Source organism: Balaenoptera acutorostrata, chromosome 16 (genome assembly GCF_949987535.1).
Source record: "Balaenoptera acutorostrata chromosome 16, mBalAcu1.1, whole genome shotgun sequence".
Lineage (NCBI taxonomy): Eukaryota > Metazoa > Chordata > Mammalia > Artiodactyla > Balaenopteridae > Balaenoptera > Balaenoptera acutorostrata.
In genome coordinates, this window is record NC_080079.1 from 58,725,884 (window position 1) to 58,740,767 (window position 14,884).

Here is a 14,884-nt window from a genome sequence, read left to right on the forward strand (position 1 = left end):
GTTCCTTTAAAAGATCTAATCTTCCTACGGCTACCACAGCAGGACGACTCTAGTGGAAACGCTGGAGACAGGGGTGTAGTGTAATTAGCCAGAAACCAGGCTAACTACGAACCTGGAAACGTGCGTTGGTGTGAGGTAGCGGCCCATTCCTTCAATACTTGTCTTTCATGAAAGTAAATTTAAGTCTCCCTTTTAATTCCATTTTTATTCCTCTCATGTAGTCACAGAAGCCATGAAATGAAAATTATATTTTATAGCTTAACTAAAAGTTTTCCTTGATCTGCTTTCTTTAAATATGCAGAAATTGATAGAATCCATATAAAAGGATAATAATTAAATATGGTTTATATCCAACTTAGGAGACAGAAGTTATCACTGCTCCTCTTGTGGGATCTAAGCCATATGTAATGGTCTCCATTACACAACGTTCGTATATTTAAGCTGGAGACATTTCCCCCCATCCCTTCAGGGAAAGGATCTGCATTTCCAGGCCATGAGTGCAGGAGGAAACCTTTGAACATGCGTTTCATTTAAGAGAACAAATCCCAGTTTAAATGCAGTATGATTATGATGGATGATCTTTCTGAGCTGCGATGAAAATAAATCGTTTCCTTGCATAGAAGGAGACCTGACTTTAAGCACCAGAACAAGGTGTTTCCCTGGAGCTGGCGAACAGGTATTAACTTGCCAGTCTTCCATCTGAAGATCACTGCAGGTAAACAGACAGTGACAAGGTGCAAGTTTAATGGGCACTTAACCAGAAAGGGTTATGTATCGTTGGCCCAGTGCAAATGGGAAAAGAAAAGTTAAGAAAAAGAATCTAGCAGAAATGCCAGTGAGTGTGACTTCTTAATGACTATAGACTCATTGTATAATTAGACAAAACCATGGCAACATCTGGTGGCCTTGAATAAAGCTAGCCACATAGACTAGGTTAGCTAAAAGACCTTTCTGGATATCACACAAGAAGGCTTGTGTGATAGAGAAGAAAAGAATGTCCACCTCCTACTAGATCAATTCACATGCACACATGTTATTTAGTACATCATGCTACTCATCTAATCTAGGTCATCCTGAACACAGTGCAACCATTGCAAGTGGTCCATATTAAAAGATGACCTTGTATTATGGGGGTAGTCAATGCAAGACTTCTACCCCATCCTAAGGTGGGGAAAGTGCAAAAGTACACTTACACACACACACACACATTCTCTCTCTCTCTCTCTCTCTCTCTCTCTCTCTCTCTCAATCTCAATCTCAATCTCAATCTCACTGCCTTTCTACCCCATTATTGCCTGGGATGCCTGGCCCCCTATCCTATGAAAGGAAGATGAATGCAGGTCAAGCTCAGAGTGCCTGTTTGCTTGCTGAGAGATGCATATCACCTCTAAGTGATTTTTTTCAATACCATTTATGTGGCTTGTATTTATTTCCTTTAATCTTTTAAGTGCTATTTAGTCTCTATGTGATTTGCTGTGGATACTCTGTTTCTGATAAGATGCGATATCCCCCCCGGCCACATAGTTCCTGCCTGGAGCCCTAAGTGACTGATATGGTTACAGCCTGAGCCTGGCCCTCTCGGGGGACAGGACGGGGGGAGCAAGTGGTAGCGTGTAAGGGCTGTGGGCATTTGCAGGTGCTTTTTTGCCTTCATTTCTTCTGGTCATGCCCTCATCTCCACCCACATTCTTGTTCCCTCTCCCTGTGTCAGCCAGAAGTTAGACAACCCCAGACTGACCGTAGAATAAAGGAGTGTACCAAGAGTGATACCTTGAAACAGACTTGGAGGGTCGTTGGATAATTATTATCTCTTTGGAACCATGTATCATAACACACTAAATGTTATTTAGGGTTTTCAGGGAAGTACCATATCATGCATGTTCTGATATGGGTCTTCCTGGATAATATCAAGTAGCTGAGATGGCATTTCCTCCCCCCACCTCAGCCTTGTACACCTTTAACATATATCAAGCTTCTTTTGATGTTCTCGCTGCTAATATTTCTCTTCTTAGCTTTAAGGTAACTGCGTGTGATTTCGAGTTTCAGGGGTGCTTCCTCCCCGTCTGTGTTGCAGTCAACAATAAGAATCCGAGGATCCTATTTTTCCTTCTTGACATTACAGCTTTAGCCTGTATTGTGGGGCGTGGGGAGAGGAAGACTAGGATTTTGCTGCTGGTGCCCTTGGGTGACAGGCTGGGCATGCATCTGCTAATTATCAAGCAGCTCTCTTAAAAAGAAACGTGATACAGGCTAATACATCTCCAAAGCTTATTAGTGGGTGTCTTTGGGCAAAAGCAGTAGAGTGTGCCGTGTTGTTTGTGAGCAGAACTTTGGATCGCTTAGTGATCTCTGTGGTTTAGACATTTGGACAACAGCCTGTGGTTTCCAGTCCCCTCTGCTGCCCTCCTCCCCTGCCCCTCCTCAGCGATGACGGCATTCAGTGGCCACCTCCTCCTTCGTTTGGGCGCTCTTCTCCGGCCTGGTTCTGCAACCTTGCAGCCCCTTCCTCCCATCTTGATGAATTAAGAAAGGATCCCATGCACGCAGGCCCTCTGTCTTGGGAGGTGGAGGGACGAGAGCTGAGTTGGGCTGGGATTCTTGAACCAGAACATACCAATGTTCCCAGTCCTGACTGACTGAAACATTGGCTGTTAAGGCCTCCAATCCCTGCCTCCTTGCAAGGCTCTTTCCTCTGGCATGTAGGAATTAGGACCTGGTTACATTGGTCCATTTGCAGAAGCAGCCAGCTGGCAGCTCTTATGCTGCTGCTTCAAATACAACTTTATTTCTGATTTTGGTTACAAGAAAACCTATTTGGTTACCCAGCAAAACAAAGTAACCAAAAAGAAATTCTAAGCAGAATGATGGAGTGTTCCTATATATATATACATATATATTATATATATATATATATATTATATATATATATATATATAATATATGTATATATATACACACACACATATATATACACACACACGTGTGTGTGTGTGTGTATATATACACACATACATGTATTGGTGTACAGATAAATTATAATTTCTTTTCTCTCTAATGGCAGGGTGTTTTCACACTGTTTTAGTCTGTTTAAATTGCATGTTCAAACGCTGGAGTGTCAAGAGGTGATGCTCTCACCTTTTCTAAGCCGGCCTCTTTGACTAACGCATTGGTCTTTGTCATTGGGTCCTAAGAGATGGCCATGAGTTCCTAGTGAGTGACTGAGCCGTGCGTGTGTGTCCTTTGATATCTTGCCTGTATTGCACAGTCTGCCCTCAAGCTGTTCATAATCTCATGAGCTGCCTGTATTTCCAGTTGAAGATGAGCAGCCGTCAGCACTGTCACCCAAAAAAAAGCAGCGCAACGGAGGCATGCGGACCTCACCCAGCTCCTCGCCCAAGCTGATGAGGTAAGGAGAGGGGCCCGGGCCCCGCGGTGGGGCCCCCTCTCGCTGCATCTCCTGTCCCTGCCCCCTCCCCACCCTGCCAGGCCCAGAGGCTCCCCTCCCCAGCAGGCTCGCGGCGGAGGAGGGGACGAGATCGTTAGGTGGCTTCTTAAAGGCTGAAGTATTTATTCTGTCAGCTTGTCAGCAGTTAATGATAGAGCTGAAAAAATTCTGTCATGAAAAACAGTTTGAAAAGCTGTTTGAAAAATACATAGGCTTTAAAGTCTGAGCTGTCACCAAGTCCTGTCTGTGTGTAGTTCCTAAACAGCAGTGGCACTAATGACAGCGGCAGCCAATCAGAGGAACCCATGTGGTTAGTTTGCCTCCAGCAAGTCTCTTTCTGCTGGAGTCCCTCCGAGGACTGTTTTCTGTACTTAAGGCCATATGTGAGATGTATCATCACAATCAAAAATGAACCTGAAGATTACCTTCTCTTTATCCTGTCGATTGAAATCAAATTTCTGTTAATTGATTTTGACTGATAAAAAAGTCTAATAATCTGTGGACTTGCCAAAGCAAAGTTCAAAAGTAATCCAGTTCTGCTCAGGCTAAAAGCAATATTAATTATGAAATAGAGCTTGTGTGCACTCTTTTTCTCTCTCTTTCTCTTTCTCTCCTCCCTCCCTCCCTCTCTCCCTCTCTCTCTCCCTCCCTCTCTCCTTCCCTCCCTCCCTCCCTTCCTCCCTTCCTCCCTCCCTTCCTTCTTTCCTTCCCTCCTTCCTTCTCTTCTTTCTATCTTGACTGCAGCTTCCTCTAGGAATTGGCAAGTGAAGTCAATTTTCAATAGAATTCTGTTGGATCCTCTTCTTGGAATCTTCATCTTTCATCTTCCTTTTTCTGTCTTCGATTCATCTGCCAATCCCAATGCTTCTTTCCCCCATCATCCTAACTCTCCAGCACCTCAGTGAAACAGGAGTGATTTCAGATTTGCACTGCTTTCCCTAAATGGTTCCTGCCATGGAAACACCTGCCATCTTGACGATAGTTTCTTCTTTTCATTACCATTGGCTGCTCTCTTCCCTTTGATTATTGATTTAAAAAAATCACAGCGATTTCCTCCTCCTCCTCCTCCTCCCCTTCTCCAAGCATTTGCATCTTCCTGGCTCCCCATGACCACCTTTCTAGGATGGAGAGAGGACAGTCCGTCTTCATATGGTTGAGGACGCAGGTCCCAGGAGAAGACTCACCCAGCCCCTTGTCCTTTTCCGTCACCATCCTCTCTTCCTGTTCAATGTTTCCTTAACAGTTCTCTGCCTTCCCTTCACTCAGTCTTGCTTGGGTGTTGCTGATTTACATGCTTGTTTACGGTTTATGAGGAGGAATAAAATGTGCCAACTGCCAAGCCTCTCCCTTTTATGATGCGAGGTGTCGTGCTCACATCCGCTCTCCATTTACTCACCTTTAGGTAATCGCCTCATCTCATGCTAATAGTTTTATCCATTGAAAGTAGAGAAAAGCCCGGGCGCTTTCTTTTGCCTAAATTTAGAGAAGCAAATAAATAAATGAAGAGAAGTCTGAAAAATCTGAAACCTTTGGAGCCAAATTCCCTGTCCCTGTTTGCTATGTAAAGTATGGCTCATTTCTCTGATCTTGAGTAATAATAATTCTGAGGAGTTATACTGTTTTCATATGCTTCAAAGCTGTGTCAAAGTTTTGCTGCTTAAGGGTACTTCTTTCTTCTGTTGGCTCTTGGGTACCAAGATGACAGGTCTTCTGTACGAGGTGGAAGCTTCTTTAAGTCGTAGCCTTCAGCAAAACATCAAATTACCAAATCCAGGGTAACATACTTCTACACAAATGCCTTTCCTGTATATATATTATACCCTATATATTAAATACTTTAGTGTTACACGCTACATTTTATGTGCAATAGAAAGTGATGGTTTGAGGTAGCCTTGGGGGGACTTTTTTTCCACAAGCAGAAAAAGCTAGTATGTACTGTAACAAGTATGGTTTTTACAGGACTTTCTGCCCGAAGGCCTTTGTAAATAAGTAATGATCAACAGATTGGCTGTGGGCTTTTGAAAAGCATGCCTGTGTCAGTTTGCATGATGGGGGAGAATTTTCAAAGTGGGTCTTGCTTTCATTGCCTGTCGGAGAGGGGCTGCGGAAGGCAGTCATCCCAGGCTGGAGCTGTCTGCTCCGCGGTACATCAGAATTGCTAAACATGGGTCAGGCGGTGAGCTGAAACTTGCCAAGCTACAGAACTCGGGTTTCTGGTGTTGGTGCCTTTGGGCTGCTGCTATGGCCGTGGCTACTGTCACCGGGGCACTTTACCCCACCAGCCCACGACAACCTCGATTGCTGCTCAGCTGGAACGGGCTGTCCCATGACAAGTCAGAAAGTCTCAGACACTCCTCCTTCACCTTGACTTTCTGTGTTCCAGGTACTCTACAGACTCTGTCTGGTGTGGGAGCCAAGACAGGGTGTTGAGCCCTCTCTCTGTTACCCTTCATTTCCTGGGTAGGAACAAAGAGCCCATGGGCGGTTTGGTTTGGTTTGGTTTGAATCCCTGGCCCTGGCCGTGAGGTTGCCGGGGCTTATTTTTTCTAGCTCCCTCTTGCTAATTGACAGAAAACAGAGGGGTTCCTGTACCACCTTGAGGTTTCTCTGGGTCCTCCCCTGCAACATCTTCAAACACTCCCTTTCTACTCTACAAAAGATAGGACTCCCAGGTCCTGTTCCCTGTAACCTGAAACATCCATAAAGGAGGCTAATGACTCATTTGAAGTGGGTGTTTCGACATGAGTTTGTGGCTTGCTGCTTGAGCAGAATCAATCATTCTGAATGCGAGCAGGTTTTAGTGGCCTACGGGCAGTGATAGGAACAGTTCCAAGAGAAACCGAGAGCCCAGAATGGGCTGGGCTGGGCTTTAATTTACCACTGTGGCCTCTGCACATAAAACAGGCTCCTGCATGAGGGGGTCCTTGCAAGCCATCTGCCAGCAGGAAATGCTACAGGGACTCTGCACTAATGGTCTTTGTCTCCCCTTTGTTCTGGTAGCAGGTCTACCCTGGTTTTTAAGTGTCGCTTAACTCTCTGCGCAATCATTAGATGAACTGCCTCGCTTTGTGTGTCTGGATCCCGAGGCCGTATGTTTTGTAGTTACCCTGACACAGAAAACAACCCTCACAGCCAGACTGAGCCAAATGGTGAGGTCTGTGCTCCAAGCCAGGGGTCTGTGTGTCATGATAGAGACCTTTGGCTTCAAATCCCACAAAGGAGCAGGCTGAGGAGGTAACCGGGGCCCTGTTATTCATCTCCCTGTTGGTCTCTTAACAGGGAATTATTTAAGGAGCCTCTCCTAGTTTTCCTCTAAAATCGCCACGCACCTATTGCCCCGTTCTCCCTACCCAGTGGGTTTGTGCCCTGTCAGGAAAGCTGTGTCTTCCTTCGGTTGTGAGGCTCTAGAGGGCAGGAACTTTGTCTCTGAATAACTAAGTCAAGGGTTCTTAATTTGGCGGCCCCCCAGACCCCATTGACTCTCTAGTGAAATCTGTCTAGAAAAACTCTACGAAAAAGAAGGTTCGTTGGACACCATTTTGACTCCAGTTGAAGGAGATCCTTGGATTCCTAAATCCCGGCCCCAGTTACTATTACATTTGGTTCTTCCCACAGCCACCTTCGAGTAGTTACCTTCACAGATGCTTTTTTTGCTGCTGAGAATATGTCGTCAGTGGGTAGATGGTATGGGGGAGATGCCCAGGCTCCCACACTGTGTCCTCACATGCAACCCGAAAGGTTATGCGTTTTAGCTGCCTGCTTCTATTTCTTTCCTCAGATTAATTCTCATCTGGGAAATGTTTAGAGAGAGCCTGCCGTACTCAAGATGTTGTGGAAGGTCTTGGAGGGGTGTAAAGTAAGATGGATTACACTCTTCAAATTACATGGGTTACATGTCTTCAAAATGCTCACGGTTTGATGGGGGAGACAGACAAGTATATACAGCAAAACGGAATAAGGACAGAGTAGAGACCTACCAGCATGGGCTGTGGGAGCAGAGGGCGCCCTCATCACCTCTGGTCTGGGAGGCTGAGCCTGGGTTGTGAAGGATGAGGACAATTCTCGCTTAATAGCACTAGCCACCCTTGTCCATTGTTTCCTAGGTGCCAGGCGTCGTTCCAAGAGCGTTAGGCCTGTTAATTCATGGAATCCTAACTACAGCTCCAGGAGGAGGGATTGCTCTCTCGTCCATTTTACAGATAAGGAAGTTGAGTCACAGAGATATAAAGAGTAGTAAATCTAGTAAGTCTTACCTAATTGGGAAGATTTGAACCCAGATGGTTTGGTTTCCAAACCCGTATTATTTACTGCTTCATTCTTCTGCCCGATGGGGGGAATAGGAAAGTGCTCAGGCCATTGCAGGTGACTTGATGTGGCTGGAGAAAGGCATTCTTAGAGTTGCATAACTGGAGATGAAAATATGAGCATATTCTGGCACCCAGTCGTGAAGGCCTTTTCTGTCATAGGCCAAAACCTTGCTGGTTTTTGAGGAGGCAGCGCCCTAACTTGTGTTTTGGGAGAATCACTGATGAAAGCATAAGGACGGGTTTAGAACCCTCCATCAGGGCCTTCTGGAGACCCGTGGTACCTTTGGGTACCAAACCGTCTGGGGTCTGCTTTAGAATAGTGGACCAGACGTGGGCTAAACAGTCTTCCCAAGAAGGACACACAGCATTCCTGACATAATGACAGTAACGCTGCTTCCCTCAGGTGCTAGAGGGGACTTGGTGTAAGGTGCCACGGGCTATGAGGATTTACCCAGGATGTGTCGGGTGGACGCTTTACACAAAGAGATAGCCCCCAGCCAGGCTAGCAAGGATAACTGACAGCACTAAAAACAGATATTGAATGCTGTGAAAGGAACTTCATGTCATAAGACCCAGGAAACATTAGATATTTGTTTTCTGAATCAGAGTGGAAATATGATTAGAGTAAAACAGATTATCCTCTTGGGCCCTAACTGACCATTAAATGAAATAGCTCATCTGCTTGTTAAGTCCCAGCCTCTCCCTTTTGACGCATACCTCTCACGGGGTCTTTTTGTTAGGACTGCCAGCTTGAAAGGTTGTAATGATAGAAAATGGCAAAGTGGCCTGAGCCCACTCAGAGTTGGGGACAGAATGCCACTCTCCCAATCTCTTTCTCTGGGCAGAATGAAGAAGGAAGGCCAGGACAGCTTAGCTAAGTAAATTCACCTCTTAATGCACAAACACATAGCAAATGACAGGCCCTCACGGGACTGCAGAAGAAAGAAATGGTGGGTCTCATCATCCCAAGGCTTGGTGGATTTGACACAGGCCCCTGGACACATTGCATACACAGCAGAGGGTCATTATCCTGTCCCTTCATTTCAGAAGCATGTTGTCCACTCTCCTCCAGGACTAAAGAACATGTCAGCTCTCCCGGCTTGTCTCCCAGATGTAAAGGCAGTAATTTCCTTCTTGCTCTGAGGACGGTGGCTGTCTAGCAAGAGATGACATACTAGGGAGCAGCAGTTCTTGATTGTTTACTTGTTGGGCAGGAAAAAAAAAAAAATGCAAGTAGAGAGATACAGAAAGTTTGGCCAGAGTGGCCTGAAGGTTTTCTCAAGGTGGCTCCGAGGTTGGCCATCTGGGGGAGGTGGGGGTGGGGAGTAGGGGGCAGCCGCGTCTCAGGAGAGACGAGCATTACGTAGGACAGTGGAGGCAGCTTTGAGGGATGAGTTAGGGCAGAATCCCGAAGTCAGGATCCTTGCGACATAGCAGGAAATAGAATTCACCCAGAAATAAAATGCACCCAAGAAAGAAGCAGATCCGTTGAGTCAGAGCCATTTACGGCGCTGAAAACCTAAGTATGGTCCCTTTTGAGGAGACCACCTGAGACCCTCTCCAGTCTCCTGTGGCTGGTGCAGCCAGAGACCCATGCATGTGACCTGCTGCCCCTGAACGTTGCACTGAAGGACTTAGTAACTACCTGCGACGTTGCCTTCTGTGCAGCGGAAGAAGCGATGGGAAGCAAGGAGGGTGGAAAACTGAATTATAAGCATTGCACTTGATAAGAAAGAATATTTCATTTGCTTTTCTATGCTTGTTTATTTGCTGATTAGCTCTTGGAGGTAGACGTCAGCAAGAGAGAGTCATGTGCGTGGCTTCCAGGTTAGGAATTTCTATCTAGTGTTGACACGGCCCCTCAAGTTCCAGAGAGTCACAGAGCGAGAGTCAGAGCAGGTGACCTGGGTGCACTTTTGTCACCAGAGCTGCATTCTCCATTTGAATAGCAGGGCCAGGGCTACAGTGGGGCGGGTAAGGTGCCTCCTTCAGTTTTGCCCCGAGGCCCCTCGATGGCCTCACTCTGATCCCGGCCTCGTTGAATAGAACCATAGCCTTCCGGTCCCTATGTTGCAAATCGTTGCTGACTTTGGTAGGATTGCCTCAAACCACAAAGCCTCTCCATTTGGGCAAACCTTCACAGCAATGGTCCTCAAATTTTAGCATGCATCAGAATCACCTAGAGCACCTTGTTGAAACAGAGCTTGATGCAGTAGGTCTGGGCTGGGCTGGAGAACTGCATTTCTCTCAAGCTCCCAGGTGACGCTGAGGCAGCTGGTGTGGGGTCATGCCTTGAGAACCACCGCTTACAGGAATCAGAGCAGTGGGAGGAGCTTCACGTGATGGGGACCCTTCTCACAGAAATGTTCAGCCCTGGCACACTGGAGCACGAGACAGTTGTTAAGAACAACTGTGTTGACCGCGTTGTACATCAGACATGAGACCCGTCTGCTGAGCAGTTAACAGCAGCTGGCTTCAGGCACATTCCAGGCAGCCTGACTGGTTAGAGACATACTACAGAGTCTCCCTTCCGATCGCGATGCCCTATTTCAAGTGCTGTCCCTGTAAAGCGGAAAAACAGCGCAAGAGCCTTGATTGTTCCTCAAATTGTTACAAGATATCAAAGGCGAAGGGGCTCTCACTGGACACTTTTTCTGGTCTGCATAGAGGGTCTGGGGAGTTTCTGTTGAATGATTAGAGATGTTCAGAGATCAGAGATCATTCATCAGCTTCTCTTGGTAGTTGGTTGTTTACTGGGTCCTCTGCTGGGTTCTGGAAATGTGTGGTAGAGTAAAATAGGAGTTCCCTGCCCTGAAGAAGATCACCAACTAATGGGTAAGATAGTTGTGCAAATTATTATCTCTGAAAGAGCATCTTACTTCTGTTAAGAGCTCCCAGGAGGGGAAAGCCACATCTGTCTCTGAGGTTATGGAGAAGGACAGCACAGGAGGAATATTTGAAGCAAACCGGGAGGCTTCAGAAGTGTTCTGGTACCCTTACTATGGTGCCTGACATAACAGATACTCAGTAAAATTAGTCTTTGCCACTGGGGTGAAAGGCATGCAGAGGCATGAGAAATTGCCCAATTTTATCAAGCCTCCCATTTCCCAGGGAGACTTCTGCAGAGTTGGCCTCAATCTAGATGGGATGCTTGTAATGATAGGAAAGGCCTTATCATGTGATGAGAAATGAGGTCCTGAAAATCAAGCAAGGGAAAGGATGCAATTTTAAAACCATTTGGTAACTTTCCTCTTTCATACCTTTTGTTTGTCGGTTTGGTTTGGTTTGGTTACTTGTACTTTAGTGTAAATTTCTGAAGTCCAGCATTGAACCCACTGCCACACAAAAAAATTCGAATTTTCCTCCAAGGGGAACTGTGCTCTTTAAAATATAATGCCAACTTCCTCCCAGCAGGTTTGCTGGAAAAGAGATTTGTGGTTTTGCTTTAGGCTGTTGTCCTCAAGGCAAGCTTTTTGTGTGTCTGCTGTAGCTGGGCATTTAGTTCACTTCCTGAGATTAATTGATGGCAAGCGGCATTCCTTGCTCTGCAAACCCTCAAAACAATGATCTTTTATTCGTTTTTTGGAGTCAGGCATGCTTAATATCTAGCTGCGGACTTTGGAGGTATGAGCTGAGATTCAAGAAGCATAGCTATGAAAAATTTAACTCACTGGGGCTCCTCGGTTGTTATAAAAACGTGGGTATTCCTAAATGGAGTCTTCAGATATTGGGACAAGACAAAAACTCACCCAGCCTTAGTTGATTATTGAGGCTCTCCTTAGCACGTTGTCCTGACAGGGGCTCATGGGGAAATTTTCTACTGATAATTCACACCAGCTGTGCATTTCATAAATGCCCGCCATGCTGCTTTTCTTTTTTGCAACGTAGGGGGCACTGTGGCTTGGGGCGCTGTAGTGGGGAATGAGCGCGATCCAGCTGCCTCCTGCAAGTGGGAGGGGGTGAGATGGGGGCCACGCTGCACTGACTTCCAGTTAAGAAGACCTCTCTGGGCAGAGCAGTGTTCTCTTCCCACTAACTGTCTTCTCCACATTACTTATCCACTCTGTTTCCCATCTGTACCAGTGGGTGATAATAACAGAAATTACCTGTAAGTGTCATTGTGATGAGTAAATCACAAAATGTAGGTAAAGGTTTTAGCGCAGCAACATTTGTAAGAGCTCAACCCATGATGGCTAGTCATCTTAGTAGCGACAGTAGTAGTAGTAGTAGTAGTGTAGTAGTCAAAGTAATAGTAGGAGAACCCCACACCTTTATTACTGAACCATTCTCTGTTTCCTGTCTCCTTTCACCATTGTAACAGCTACAAATATATAAGTGAGTTCTAAGCAAAGTATAAAGAATGATGATAATAACAGTAGTTAACCTTTATTGAGGGCATGCTCTGTGTCAACTTCTGTGCTAAGTGCATGCCATGTCTTTTACTCAGGCAACCCTCAAATTGAATCCATTAACTAATGATGTTGTTTAACATTCCCATTTTACAGATGAAGAAACTGAGGCAAGGCACAATGTAGCAAGTAGTAGATGAGCCAAAACCTGAGGAAAGACATTTTGGCTCTGGAGCCAGTATACTTAATCACTAAAGAAATAGGTGGTTTTCTGCCCTCAGTGGTATCCACTTCCAAACACTCCCTTGGGAGGTCAACTCTCTTGGTTCCACTGAACAAATTAACTGGGTAGTGTCCGGGTTTCTTGTTTTCTTTGGTTGGACTGTCATAAGTATTGATCCTCAAATGCAAGTATAAGTTAAAGACTGGGGAGAAGTTCCCTTCCAAATAGAGCAGATCCAATTGTGTATGTATGTGACCCAAACTCTTTCATGAAGATACTGTGTCTTTCTGGTATGTTTCCATGTATTCCTAAACTGATGGCAGGATGCTTTTCTCCTTTAAGTGAACAGCTGAGCCCTAAGGTGCAAGAAGGACAGCCAGGGTCATCAGTGGAGTGACATCTGGTACATTGTGCCCATTTTTCTTTAAGGTGCACTATTGTATTAATTTGCTCAGGCTGCCATAACAAAGTACTACAGACTGAATGTCTCAAACAACAGAAATTTATTTTCTCACGGTTCTGGAGGTTGGAAGTCCAAGATCAAGCTGTTGGCAGGGTTGGTTCCTTCTGAGGCCTCAAAGGAAGGATCTGTTTCAGGCCTCTCTCCTTGGCTGGTAGATGGCCATCTTCTCCCCGTGACTTCACATCATCTTCCCTCTGTACATTTGTGCCCAAATTTCCTCTTCTTATAAAGACAACAGTCATATTGGATTAGGGCCTACCCTGATGACCTCATTTGAACTGAATTACCTCTTTAAAGACCATATATCAAAATACAGTTACAGTCTGAGATACTAAGAGTTAGGACTACAACATACAAATTTTATGGGGGGAGGGATACAATTCAGGCCATAACAACTAGACAGCAGATACACTTCACCTCATAGTTTTACCCTAAAATAAGGCTTGTACGTTGGCTAAGTGGTAAGTGACAAATGAACCTTGAATCAATTATGGTCCATTTTGGGGGAGTTGAGATTACCTTCTGAGTTGAGGAAATATATAAAATAGTTAAGATGTGAAAGGCAATATCTAGTATTGGGCCTCGGTTCCAACTAAATCTTTAAGGAGTTGCCCGAGAGCCTGTGAAAGTGATTCTCTTTGTCGTTTTGTAAACTGATAATGTTGGGATGCTTTGTTCAGGGAGGTTTCTGATGGTCCTCCTTTCCTCCCCCAACCAAAGCACCATTGGTTGTTGTGTTCAATGGCAAATGCTTGGGCTTTCTCCTATTAATATAAAGTCCAATTTAGAAGGAGAAGTCCCTGTAGACAATTAGCCTAAGCCAGCCTGTGGCACTTACATTGCTACAGGAACAGACACGGCAAAGAAATGTATCCTGTCTGGCCCAAAGTAGCTAGTGACTCTCATGTTGCTGAAGTCAATCACGTTCCAAGTTTCCTCCCAGACGTCTAGTGAATCTAGTTAATAAGGAGCAGTTCTAGTAATCAGTCTTCAGTGCTTCTTATCTCCCATCTTTGCTCCCAAAACAACTTTTCTGTGCTTACTCCACGCCCTCCAGCCTTTTGATACCCAACAGTGGTTCAGTATTTCCAAAATCCTTCCAGCCAGCGCTCGTTCATTGAGAGAAGAGTGCTTAAAGGTCTTCTAGGCCCACCCAACATTTATAATGAAATTTATAATGAAATCCCCTCTATATTCACAGCTCCTCAGGAATGTCTCACATGATGAGAAATCCACTGCCTTGGGAAACAACTCATGTCATTTTAAAAATACCTTCCATTTGTATAACATTCTTCCTTTCTGGAAACTTGAGTTTGGCTCTGTCTAAATCCCTGGTCTGAGCTCCATTGGTCATATACTCAATCAGTCGAATCCATCTCTTTCACTTGACTCCCATCGCACATCTGAGGGCAGCTCAGGTCTTCTGTACCTCAGGTCAGGCAATACGACATCTCCAGCCATGGTTTTGGGTGCCTTTCTTTGGCTCTTTTCTTTTGGGCCTCAATCCTCTGAATGGCTCCTAGTGGATCATTACTGTAATATGCTGAGATTCCTCCTTACCTTTCAGGGCTCAGATCACAAGTTATCTTCTCTGCAAAGCCTTTCTTGATGTTACTCAAATTACCAGGCAATTGACAGCTTTTCTGGTGTTCTCAGACCACCTTGTACATTCACTTTGCCATAACACTTACCACAGTGTATCACAACCCTTGATGGACATTTTCTCTCTCGTTCGCTGTATTGTAACTCTCTCTTTGACTAGGGACTGTGCCTTCATCACTGCGGTATCTCCATTCCCGGCACAGAAGAGGGGATTCATGTTTATTGATTGCTTTGCTGATTCAAGAAACCAAGGTTCAAATTTCAGGTACCATGGCTGATCAGAAACGGAAATATCTTTGTTCAGGGAGGTTTTTTGACAGTCTTCAGATCAGCCCCTTTTAGGAACATCCTGGATGACTTATATTTAAATGATCCGGGGCAGGCTGAGAGGCTTGCAAGGAAGTACGGAGTGCAGCGTGGCTTACCACTGAGACTTCCCTGATGCTTCTGGATGTTCCAGTGCAAATCCTGGCTTACAGCCCTAGTGTCAGATGA

The 14,884-nt window shown here is 45.3% G+C and overlaps 1 protein-coding gene across 12 annotated transcripts in view; it reads left to right on the forward strand.

Annotated features, from left to right (window-relative positions):
- KCNMA1 (potassium calcium-activated channel subfamily M alpha 1) overlaps nucleotides 1-14,884 on the forward strand; it is a 751,659-nt gene that overhangs the window by 650,782 nt on the left and 85,993 nt on the right. For all 12 annotated transcript variants that reach the window (XM_057531254.1, XM_057531255.1, XM_007166550.2 and 9 more), the window contains one exon: nucleotides 3,313-3,406. In XM_057531254.1, coding sequence (XP_057387237.1) covers nucleotides 3,313-3,406 — 94 coding nt within the window. The remainder of the gene's footprint in view (nucleotides 1-3,312; nucleotides 3,407-14,884) is intronic.